Here is a 12,113-nt window from a genome sequence, read left to right on the forward strand (position 1 = left end):
CGGCGTTTAAGGGTTAAAGAGTTATTACGCATCAGGGTAAAATATCTGGCCGTGACTCTTTCAAAGACGTCGTTACCCAGTCTAGGACACGGTAAGGTTAAATTCAGCACCCATAGACTTCAATTTTGGTTAGTGGCAATTTTTTGGTTACCTTCAAGCCTCAGAAATGGACCCACCCTGCCGATAACCAAGGGCTGCCTGTACTCTAAAAGATCATCATAATATGACGTGTACAGTAGATATATCTGAAAATGAGTCTTCAAATTTTTATATACTTTATAGTGCATCAAGGCTTTATGTGCTTTTTAAAATTATATTCAATATTTTAGATATATGTGCTCCAAGTTATTTCCTAGTGTCTTAATGTTTGCAGAGCCTTAGTAACTGGGCAGAGAAGGATCATTGGTTGGAAACAAAAAAAGGGAGTTTTTTCTTTCTCCCAGGGCTAATAAGTGGTAGGTTAGATCATGTACAATATGTTATGAGATCCAGAGATAATTAGCTTTCTGTGAATGCTTAGTGTTGAAGCTCATGGATAATTGTTTTGATTCACTCAAGACTCGTTACTTTTCAGCCTGCTGGTATGATCCTTCTAGAAGAGGAAGATACTACCCTGGAAGATGCGTGTGTTGCTGATTATGGCTCAGATTTTAATTGAAGTTAGAAATAAAGACTTAACGTGGCCAGAAGAAATGAGTCAGATAGCTTCAACTCGAATGATGAGAATACAGTCTAGGCAAGGTATGTTAGCACTGAAGATTTTTTCCTAAATTCATATAAGGAAGCCATTTATTTTTTAGCAGGTACGACAATCTTTTATCTGAAATTCTAAAGACCAAAAGCTCCAAAAACCAAAAACATTTTGTGGAGAGTAGATCGTCAATTCATAAGGTTGGTGGCTTGGCGTGCTAACGGCTGACCTAAGTCATTCGGTGTGTGCTGCTACCCAAGTAAGTCACTACGTCAATCGTCATTCCGACTCTTGGCCTTCTCGAAGAGAGCGGGTGAAGTTCATGGTCCATGTTATGACATTAAAGGCACCAGGGGTTAGAGATCTGTGGCCTTCAAATTTGTCCCGGAATTCATAGGTAAGACTCAAAACTCCTTGGTTCATGATGGCATATTTGTCTCATTTTCATTCTCTCCTGAATGAATTGGTGGACAGTGATCCCGTAGGAGTTATTGCCATTTTCCTAGGTCAGAAACTCTGTCCTGCTATTCTAAAAGATTCTCTACCTAAGGCCTAGGTGTCATAAACTTTGTTAAGCACCGGCTGTCCATAATGGAAATTTCCAAATTCTGGCTGTGTGAGGTGATTAAGCAGGCATACTCCTCACCAGATAATTCTGTCAGAGCCTGTGCAGGCTTGAGCATATGGCATCAGAGGAATGAGTTCCTCTCTGGCAATTAAGAAGAACTGGTCTGTTCACAGGATTTTGAGTGCTGGTTCCTGGCTTCAGCAGACCACGTTCACTTCCTTTTCCTAAAGGACCTTGTCCACAGGAGGTCCTTGGTCACTTTTTTTTTTTTTTTTTTTTTTTTTTTTTTTGTTTTTTTTTTTTTTTTTTTTTTTTTTTTTTTTTTTCCCTTGGGTCCAGTGGTGGCTGCCCATCAAGTTATGTAGCTCCATCCAGTGCCCTCAGCGAGACAGTTGGTATCTTACCTAAGATGATTGTGTGGGAGATGGCTGGTCTCCTTTCTCTTTTATCCTTTCTTCTTCTAGCAGGCAGGTTGAAAAATATAACATGTCATAAGCGTGGAACTGGTATGATACAGGTGAATGTGGCAGCAATACTGGTTGCAGTGATTTGGTTTGTTCCTATACAATAAATAAATCTACTTCTCAGTTAGCACATACTCCTCTCTCTGACAAAGGGAGAGAGGAGTGGTGGTAACAAATCCTGTGGCCTATGTGGTTTGTTGCTTGAAACAGACAGTTTTTTTTACCTTCCACAAATGCAATGAATCTGGACATGTCTCATTGTGTTTTAATCCCAGAGGGTTGAGTTTTTAGACACTTGTTTATCTATTCTCTCACAGGATCAAACCTTCTTTAGAACTCGACCTTCTAGGAAGGGTGGTTCAGGTGGGCTGAACACCCATCTTTTTTGTTTTCAGGGTACTTGTACCTCCCTCCAAGTATAAGTCTATCCTATTGTTAAGACCGAAATTTTGTTTGTATATGAACAAATGACAAATTTTTCAATCTGTTTGTATTTTTCATAACTAACACCTGAGGTCTTAATGTTAACTGTCCACCTAGCTACCCCTCTCATATCCTGGGTTGGAAGAAAGACTGATGTGTCTCAAGGTTCCAAGCCTGGTCGGTGACTAAAGCATGGTACACACTATGCCATCATGTATCAGCTACGTGATGCAGTAGTTGGTGCTGAAAAAAATTAATAGTGGCCAATGCAACACTGCTCACTTGTTTCTCGCAGTTTCCACGGCAGGATGTCTGCCAATGACGTACTTTGCCAGGAGACTACTGTGGTGTGTAGTTGCTCTGTGTGCTGCAAAAAAGAAACTTTTGAGGAAGAAATGTAGAACCTTCTGGTGTAAGCAATGGCTTTCTCGCCAACCTCTGAGGGAAGCTTCTATGAAATATTTTGGAGCAACAAGTCGAAAATTCAAGTCTTTGAAAATTACACAAGAATGCCAATCCTTGCATTTTATAAATTGTTGGAAAAAAAATTGAACCATATATTTGTAAGCAGGACACCAGCTTTCGAGACAGCATATCACAGGAGCTCATTCTTGCAGCTAGAGGATTGTATGCAAGCCTCCAATAATCAACCAGGATTCAAAACAGAGCCTCGGTCTAATCATCCCCCGAAACCTGTGAAGCCATCTATATAATGTCCTTAGGGAGGATTATTTGAAAGTAAGGTTCAAATATAGGTACAAGGTACACAAATATTTTTGTATTACAGGAAACTCAGCTTATCACAAACACCATAATTCTTCGAGCTCCAGACTTCTGTGATGCTTTGATTGCAGACATTTCCCTGTAGAATTGTGTCTTTAAGGGTGTGCAGCTTTTTAGTAATCTCTTCATTCCGCAATGTACAGTTTTACAAAACTCGATAACTGATTTTATAAAGGTTTGCCAAGCTTGCGCTCCTGATATTTCTCATCTGGTAATGCTTGCATTTGATGTTCCAAACAGATGGATGTTTCCCTTCAGTATTCAATAAAATGTCGTGTTAGTCCTTGTCCTCCCAAGGGGTTTGGCGGGTGGTGGTGAGCGGGCATCCTCCCCCTCTGAACGTTGGTACATCACTGGGCTGCGCAATGAAATGGCTCGGCCCCAACAACACGGTGATGCTGCTTCGTGTTGAAAAATGCCGTTTTCAACGCATCCATCTAACACTGCGAGCATCATGATGCATAATGTGTACGGGGCTTAACATCCACTTCACATACACATGAGTTGCCAGATTGCCACAGATTCCTTGCTTTTCAGTCTTTGATTGTTTTTAACTGGTTCCCAACTGGCACTAGAAGATTATCCTATTGTTAAGTCCTCAGGTTTGTTAATTAATGGGCATATAGGTGAGGAGTGAGGTGCCCACTACACACATACACTTTTTCTCTCACTTTTCCTTTGGCTGCCAGAGAGAGAGCAACCATCTCGCTGCTGATCTGTTTTTTTTTTGTGCTGAATGTGCATGTGTGATGGATAGGTGAAGTTTGGTTCGAAGTGTCTTATTTTTATTTTTAAAATTTTTACATTAGATTACTATTTTTATAGAATAATAGAAGTCTGCTGCCCATCACGAGAAGTGTTTTGTGCATATGCAACAGAACAGCCCATGTGTTCCTGGGCTTAAAGGAGAAGTGGACATCAGATGTAATCTGTGACCATAGTTATCCATGCTCTTTGTCTTATTTTCAAGTTTCATCAGTATCTGACGAGAGTTGAGAATTTTTTATCCCCTTCCTTAGAGACCTCACGATCTAAACAAATCCTTTCATGTCCAGTGCAAGCTGTGGGGTGCTATCTAAAAAGTATGGGCAGTTCTGATTGTGCAGGAAGACACAAGAAGGAAATGTCAAAGAAAACCATATCTTTCTGGCCTCTTGAGATGATCAAGCATATTCCACGGTTATCCAGCAAGTGAGACCTCCCTCAAGTCTAGGCAAGAGCTGAAGAATTCAGGGCATTGCTATGACTCCTGTTTAGGAAGAACAATATTGTGTCATAGGCATTTCAGGATGTCACCCCATAAATCCTTGGAAACTCTTCTTAGGACATGTGGTTGTTGCTCAACATTTTCTGTTGTGACTCAGGCTCCAGTTGGACAAAAATGCATCTTGCCTAAAATGCATAGATTGGTGGAAGGTTGCACTACTACTCCCTTTCCTTTTTCTCGGCCAGCACCACAACATCCAAAGATTGTGTATGTGTTTGAATGGGTCCTAACCCCAGTTAGACAACAGAATTACTTTTCTACAAGCTTCACTTGATATATGATTATATTTCTTTAACACCCTTCGATAAGGGTTTGTGACTGATAGCAATAGTAAGAGCTCTCTTCCAACCTGTGTCTCTCTTACATATTAAGGAAGGAAACTGCATTCCCTTGATAATTTATTCTTGGAGTCAAACCACATCATTAGAACTTTCATTGTGGCACAGGGTCTATTAGGCCATGTGCATCCTATGATTGACTTTCTAGGTGGTAAAGGGTCATTCTTCCTTTATTCATTGTCATAACAGACATTCCACAAGATGACCTCCCACTTTAATTCCACAAGATGACCTCCCACTTTAGAAGTGAGTCCCCTTTGTAATAAAATCAGGGTTTGTATTTTTACAGGAGCAAATATTTAGCAATTTTTAAATAATTTTTATTTTTCGTGATTGTACAATCCCAGAGTTTTTTTATTACAATCCTACTTTGAACTACTCCCTCTTCGAACTCCTGTGCCTCACCTACCTGCTGTTAAGTATCTACCTTATTAATAAACTCAGTGACTGACTCAGAAAATTTTGTATGTAAAGTAAAATTGTAAAATACTTAATGATTTTCTGGCTTTTGTATATTGTGAAGTTTCATGTTAAAATATAAGAAACCTGCTAATCAAGATGAATGTATAACATTGTATGTATAAAATCTGTGTAACAAGTTGGTTTTAAATTATTACAGTTAGTATAGTAAACCATATTTGCCAGCATATTAGACACACACTTTTTATTTTTAAATGTATCAAAACACTGCCCTGCTTTCAATGGGGCTGTATTACAGATGGAGATGGAGCACCATAGGCTAGGCTAGGCCCAGTCTATGACGAGCATACTTAGTAGACACAAAAATTGGTTGCTAATAATAAAAAAAAAATTGAAAAATTAGCCTAATTATTGCAGTTGATTGTGTTAACCCCATAAACACCTATTGGACATATTTTACGTTGAGATAAATTGTTCTGTCGAGTGCCGAAGTGGACGTAATTTACGTCGACATAGAAAAAGTATTTTTAAAATTTGCGGAAAAAGACTTATAGGCCTACCAGCCGAAAACTTTTGAATCACACGCCTTGGGGGATGCTGGGAGCTCACGGATCAAGGTGTTGTTTTGTTTACAATCGTTACGCAGGCACGCAATCGCGAATTTCTTTCTTATCGCACTAAAAAGTATCAGTGACACAATCTCAGAAATTATTTCGTCACTTTGACACAACTTTTGCACCATTTTTTAAATTAGCCATTACATGGAGTATTATATATGAAAATGTGCGCAATTTCATGTAGAATGCAACCAAAAATACTCAGTTGTTCATACACGAAACAAACCTTCGGTCTTAACATTAGGATTTACTAGCGCCAAGCTGGAAACCGGTAGAATTAAAAATTACACTTGTGAGATCCAGGGACTAATGGCATCTATACCAGGTCACGGGGCATGTATACCCAGAATGCCCACGGCTACCTGTGACCCATCAGTTATTTTCCTACCGCCTTTAAGATAAGACGTGTTACTGTCTATCTCATTTAAAGCCGGTTTTTCAGTTTGCCCGTTCTTTATCCCATTTTCATTTTTTATTTTTCATTCCTTTTCTTCTCCAAGTGTGATCATGTGTGGTAAGAGTGTATACGTTGGTATGATGGAGAATTTTGCCTCAACATCGGGATCGTCTACCGCTTCGAAGAGGAGACAAGGAAATGCCCAGGAGTCAGTGGCTTCCCTTGTTCTAGGTTCCTAACCTCGGTGTCGACGGATCCTCATCCAACGTGTAGTAGGTGCAGGGAAAACGTATGTACGGTTACTAATCCGTGTTCGTGTTTGTCGCGGTTGGTCGGTGGAACAGTGGAAGAAGTTCTATGGGAAAAGCCAATACAAAAGAAAGGGGGTGACGCCATCTTTGGATGACCAAACCTTACCGGCTTCTTTTGTATCGGTAATAAACCAGGCTGCTCCATATGTTTTCTCCACCTGCTTTTGAATTGTCTCATACCCCTTCTTGGTTTCTCCTGCGGTTCTGTATCGGAAACGTCAGGAGGGGCCTTGGTAATTTTATGAATAATTTGCACTCTCCCTTTGTTCCCAGCAAGTAGAGGGGGAGATCCGCCATCTTTGTTCCAGGCTCTGCTACGCAAGCGCATAGGTTAGATGGTACGTGGTCAGCGCTAGGCCTACCAGGCGTACCAACCTTGGATGGTCTGCTTGCGCATTATATGACGTCACGGTTCCAGCAGGGTCCGGCAGCGCTGAATGTTCCTCATCCCCCGGGCTTGCAATTTATGGAATTAATGCCGCTGCTTCACCTCCCACTCAGTATTTACAGCCGATGCGAACGTGGGAGGTAATTTGGCAGCAAACGTGCGGTTACCAGCAGAAACCTCTCAGTCTCTCCCTACGAGAGCGATGACGTCACAACATACGTCACACTCTGAGATGGCAGGCGTGATGACGTCACAGACCGATTCTCGGCCTTTTTCGCTGCACCCAGACGCTAATACGCCTTCTGATCCGTCAATGCAAACTGTAATGCAGAAGTTACAGGATATAGAGGAGAGAATGAATAAGAGAGACAAAAAGAAAAAGTGTGATTCGCCTTCTTCGTCTTCTTCCTCTAGTTCGGCGTCATCGCTAAGTCCGATAACGTCACGGCGAGCGCCAGTCAAGCGTTGGAGGAGGATTCGGGAGTTCCTAGCGGATCCTCGGGCCAAGAGGAGAAGAATCAATTCTTCCTCTTCTTCGGACGAAGACTGTCATTTCCAAGTTCAGCAAGAAGGGTCGGAAAATCAGTGGCTATTAAGCACAAGGTTGCCAGACGAAGCCGTTCGCGAGAGTCCGAACAAGCGAGAGAGGTGACGGCCGGCGAGCTAGCGGCCGAGGCGGAGTTGCCAGTTCGGATCGCTAAAACTGCGATACCCTCTGGTAAAAATCGACGTTGCGGCGAAAGGTGCCGCAGAGGATGGAATGCAGGTCCCAGTTTCGCCCGTAGGCCGTTCAAAATACGTACGAAGGACGATAAGGCTCCTATTAAAAGTACGAAAAATAGAGAGTTGGCAACCTCGGCGGATACGTTCGTGGAAGCAGTGTCCGTCTGGATAGGAAGGCCGAGGCCGGGCTCGCCGACGCTCGAAAAACGATGCCAATGCTAATAAAGACGAACTTACCTCTGTCTTAAGGGAGCCTTCATCTTGGAGATCTAGACGAGATTCTCGCTCTAGATCCGTGAGCAGAGAAGAGTGAGACGTTCTCGTTCCCCTGCTGACTATCTGGGATCGAGCCAACAGCGGCCAGCAAAGATCAAAGAGGCCGCGGCCGTAGGGGCAGGCGGCCGTGGAATTCCGGGCCGTCTGTCAGAAGATAGAGCGAGACAACATCTCTTGTGACGGAGAGTGGTACACTAGAGCCGGAGGAAGGAGAAAACCAAGAGTTTCTGGCCTCGTATGCAGAGGTTATTGATTTGATTCGTCAATTCAATAGCCTTTCGGAGAAGACAGAAAACACCGGCCAGTATGCTTCCTCCTGGAATTGACATGGCGTTTGGACTAAAGAGGGATACCAAGGTGTCGTATGAATTGCCTTGTTCGAGTCATGCGGAATCGGTCCTTGCAACACGTAAACGCAAAGATTGCAGGGAGGGATATTCCTTAAGATCTAAATAGATCAATTTAAATTTATTCCCCCTCCAATGATAAAGCAAAGGAAATATTATACGACACCGAAGGTCCCTTTGCTGTCTAGACAAATGAACCCTAATGTTGTAAGGTTAAGGCCTGGATTAACCTTGGATCAGGTTAAAATGAGTGCCCTTCGATGACGTACCAAGAGGCTGCCACGTTAGAAGCAACAGCTTCTTCTGTCTTTCAGGCTGCGTCCTGGTTAGACCTTTGGTCAACAGCAGTGGCAAAAATTGCATCCTCGGAAGCAACAAGGAAAGTAGTAGATGAACCATTGTTCATTAGATTACTACAGTCAGGGTCCAAGGCGATTGCGTACCTGACAAACGTAAGTGCCATGTTTGGGCAAAATATCCTGCTAATGAGGAGAGATGCAGCATTGGCTAGACTAAGCCGCAATGGTGGATTTGGATTCCCTGTTAGCAATGAGGAATGGGGATATCTTGGAATCGCAACTACTGTTGCCAGAGGTCATACTGGAAGAAGCGATAGATAAGAAGAAGGATGGACACTAACGATAGGTTGGTGCAACAGGCAGTTAGGAAAACCTCTAACAGTCAAACTATTCCTTTGGAGGAAGACAACAGCAGATGTCTCGAAAGAAACCAGTGAGACATAGCATCCCTAATAGAGTCACAAGACCCTCTTCCCCAAAGAGGATAACTCATCGGCCCTTTCACAATAGAAACAACAGAGGAAGGGGCAATAGGGGAAGGGGGAGAGGCTCAAGAAGATAGGATGGGCGCCTCCCATCACTCGGCCACACCAGTGGGGGGTTGCCTGGCAAATCACTGGAAGGTGTGGCAGGAACTAGGGGCAGAGCAGTGGGTGGTGGATGTTCTCAGATCGGGTATTTGATTCCGTTCGAGGTAACCCCGCCCCTGACAGATCAACCATTACCCCACGTCACTTATGCCCACAAATCTCAGAAGGCCACTATTCTGCAGGACGAAGTGAAGAAGATGATGGAAAAAGGAGCTGTGCAACAAGTATGCAGTCCGACAAAAGGCTTCTACAGCAGGATTTTCCTGGTACCCAAAGCCAACAGGGAGTGGAGGACAGTAATAGACCTGTCAACGCTGAATCTGTGTTTTTATAAGGAAAACCAGTTTCAAGATGGAAACTCCGAAAACGGTTCTACAAGCAGTCAGAATCGGAGACTTTATGCTGACAGTCGATCTAAAGGACGCATACTTTCAGATACCAGTCCATCAGTCTTCAAGGAAATTTCTCCGCTTCAGTCTTGCAGGGAAAGCTTTCGAGTTCAAGGTCCTGTGCTTCGGATTGAAAACGTCTCCTCAAGTTTTTACAAGAGTGTTCACCCTCGTGTCGGCGTGGGCGCACGCTCAGGGATCAGGCTGATAAGATATCTGGCACGATTGGCTGTGATAGCAAAGTCCAGGGGGGGGAGGAAATTACTCAGGGACAGGGCGGCCCTCCTGCAGCTTTGTCACAGCCTAGGTATTGTGGTGAATCAGCAGAAGTCGCAGCTGGATCCAAGTCAACGTTTGGAATATCTGGAATGGTGATAGACAACACAAGCCAAAGTATTCCCGACAGACCAAAGAGTACAGAAATGCAAACAAGTGGTGAATGCCTTTTCTGGGAAAGCAGACACAGCAGCAAGACAGTGGCAGTGGTGCTGGGATCCTAACCTCCCTGGAGAAGCTAGTACCACAAGGAAGGCTACACCTTCGGTCCCTACAATGGAGGATGAGGAGTTTTGGTCACCAACAGTAGATCACCCGTACGAGCAAATTCCCTTGTCGGCAGAAGTGAGGAAAGACTTGCTGTGGTGGGTGGACGACGACAATCTGACAGTGGGTGTCCCCCTTCAACAATCCTCCCCAGACCTCTTGCTGTTCTCGGATGCATCACTAGAAGGCTGGGGAGCCCATATGGAGGAGTTGATGGTGTCAGCAAAATGGAGTTGCAAGGACAGAGAACTCCATATAAACGTGCTGGAGTTGAAAGCAGCTTTCCTGGCTCTACAAGAATTCAGGGAGAGAGTAAAGGGACAACTCGGTGGTATTGATGTCAGACAACACCACAGTAGTAGCTTATATAAACAAGCAAGGAGGCCTAGTTTCTCGGCAGTTACATGTGATGACAGTTCAACTTCACCAGTGGGCTATAGAGAACCTGGTAGACATCAAGGCCAGGTATATTCCGGGAAAAAAGAAACATAGTGGCCGACAAGTTGAGCCGCAGGGATCAGATTCTGGGAACGGAGTGGTCCCTACACCAACAGGTAGTGGACAGGATGCTCATGTTGTGGGAAGGACTGATCATAGACCTATTCGCAACCAGGTACAACAAAAGTTGGAAGTGTATTGTTCAGTAGTCCCGGACGCAGAGGCAGCAGCAGAAGATGCGCTACAACACCCTGGGACAATCTGGACGTGTACGCATTTCCTCCATTTTGTCCTAATCCGTCAGGTTCTGAACAGGGTAATGCGGTCTCAGAACCTCAAGATGACCCTGGTAGCCCCGTTATGGCCGAAAGCAGAGTGGTTTCCAGACCTACTGGAACTCCTAGTAGATGTGCCAAGAGAGTTACCTCCATGGAGCAACCTTCTGTGTCAGCCTCACGTGGAGAGGTACCCACCAGTCGGTGAAGTCCCTATCGCTTCACGGGTGGAGACTGTCAAGTATCTCCTCCGAGAGCGAGGGTTTTCGCAGAAAGCAGCAAACTCAGATGGCAGGTAATATCAGAAAATCATCTGCGACAGTATACCAAGGGAAGTGGTCAGCATACTGTGATTGGTGTCGTATGGGGGAACGTGTCTCCACTCGGTACCACTATTCAGCAGTTAGCAGACTTTCTGATATATCTCAGAACAGAAAAACATATGTCTGTATCTGCAGTGAAGGGGTACAGGAAGAATGAAAGGAGTGGACATATCGTCTTCATGGGAGTTGGCCATGCTGATGAGGAGCTTTGAACAGTCATGCCCACCAAAGGAGCTAAAAACCCAGATTGGGATCTGACCAAGGTACTGAGTAGTCTGACAAAACCCCCTTACGAAACCACTAAGGCAGTCCACGGATAGGAGCCTGACCCTGAAGACAGTCTTCTTATTGGCCCTGGCTTCAACCAAAAGGGTGGGGGAGCTACATGGCCTCTCATATCTCATAAAGCACTCGAGAGTTGGAGATCAATGGTGTGTGAGTTTGTCCCAGAATTCGTGGCAAAGACCCAAAATCCAACAATAGTAGACGGCAGATTCGACTCCTTTACCATACCTTCCTTATTGGCAGACTTTGTAGACAACGACAAAGCTGAAATGCTCCTGTGCCCCGTCAGGGCACTAAGGGAGTACTTAAAGAGAACAATGGCACCTCAGGCCGGGGTGCCAGAGGTTGTTCGTAAGTACAGGACGGAACAAGAAGGAAGTGTCCAAGAATACAATATCATTTTGGCTAAGGAGACAATCAGAAATGCTTATACTGCAGAAGACAGAGGGTCAGATAGCCAGGTTGGAGCTAGAGCTCATGACATCAGGGGTGTGAGTGCTTCCCTAGCATTTAAGAACGACATCTGTGGATAAAATTCTGAAAGCTGGCATGTGGGAAGCGCCAAACAACTTTCACCTCATTTTATTTGAAATGATGTTGCCCATAGATCCTTGGACACCTTTTCCTTGGGTCCAGTGGTGGCGGCCCAACAAGTGATATAATTCATCCAGTGCCCCTGGCGGGTCAGTTTGCGTCTAGTCTAGATGAAGGTAATGAAAGTAGAATGAATGGGATGACTGGTCTTTTTTCTTTACTACTTTCTTCCTACTCCTTTAACTACGGGCAATATGAAGGAGAGTACCGTCATGTGCTGGAACGGACTAGATGCAGGTGAGATGGTCAGCCATACTGTGAAGCTATCTTAGCTGATGATATACTTTTCAGTAGCAACACACCCCTCGGGATAATAAGGAAAGAGGGGTGAAGGTGGATCCAGTCGCAAGGGACAAGAGTAAAC

The 12,113-nt window shown here is 44.2% G+C and overlaps 2 protein-coding genes across 2 annotated transcripts in view; one reads left to right on the forward strand and one right to left on the reverse strand.

Annotated features, from left to right (window-relative positions):
* LOC135205861 (ubiquitin carboxyl-terminal hydrolase 32-like) overlaps positions 1-737 on the forward strand; it is a 42,253-nt gene extending 41,516 nt beyond the window's left edge. The window contains exon 7 of the mRNA XM_064237112.1: positions 575-737. Within this exon, the coding sequence (XP_064093182.1) occupies positions 575-658 (84 nt within the window). The 3' untranslated portion in view covers positions 659-737. The remainder of the gene's footprint in view (positions 1-574) is intronic.
* LOC135205492 (ubiquitin carboxyl-terminal hydrolase 32-like) overlaps positions 1-12,113 on the reverse strand; it is a gene marked incomplete in the record, with an annotated part of 352,787 nt that overhangs the window by 296,212 nt on the left and 44,462 nt on the right.

The sequence above is a fragment of the Macrobrachium nipponense genome, chromosome 24 (assembly GCF_015104395.2).
Source record: "Macrobrachium nipponense isolate FS-2020 chromosome 24, ASM1510439v2, whole genome shotgun sequence".
Lineage (NCBI taxonomy): Eukaryota > Metazoa > Arthropoda > Malacostraca > Decapoda > Palaemonidae > Macrobrachium > Macrobrachium nipponense.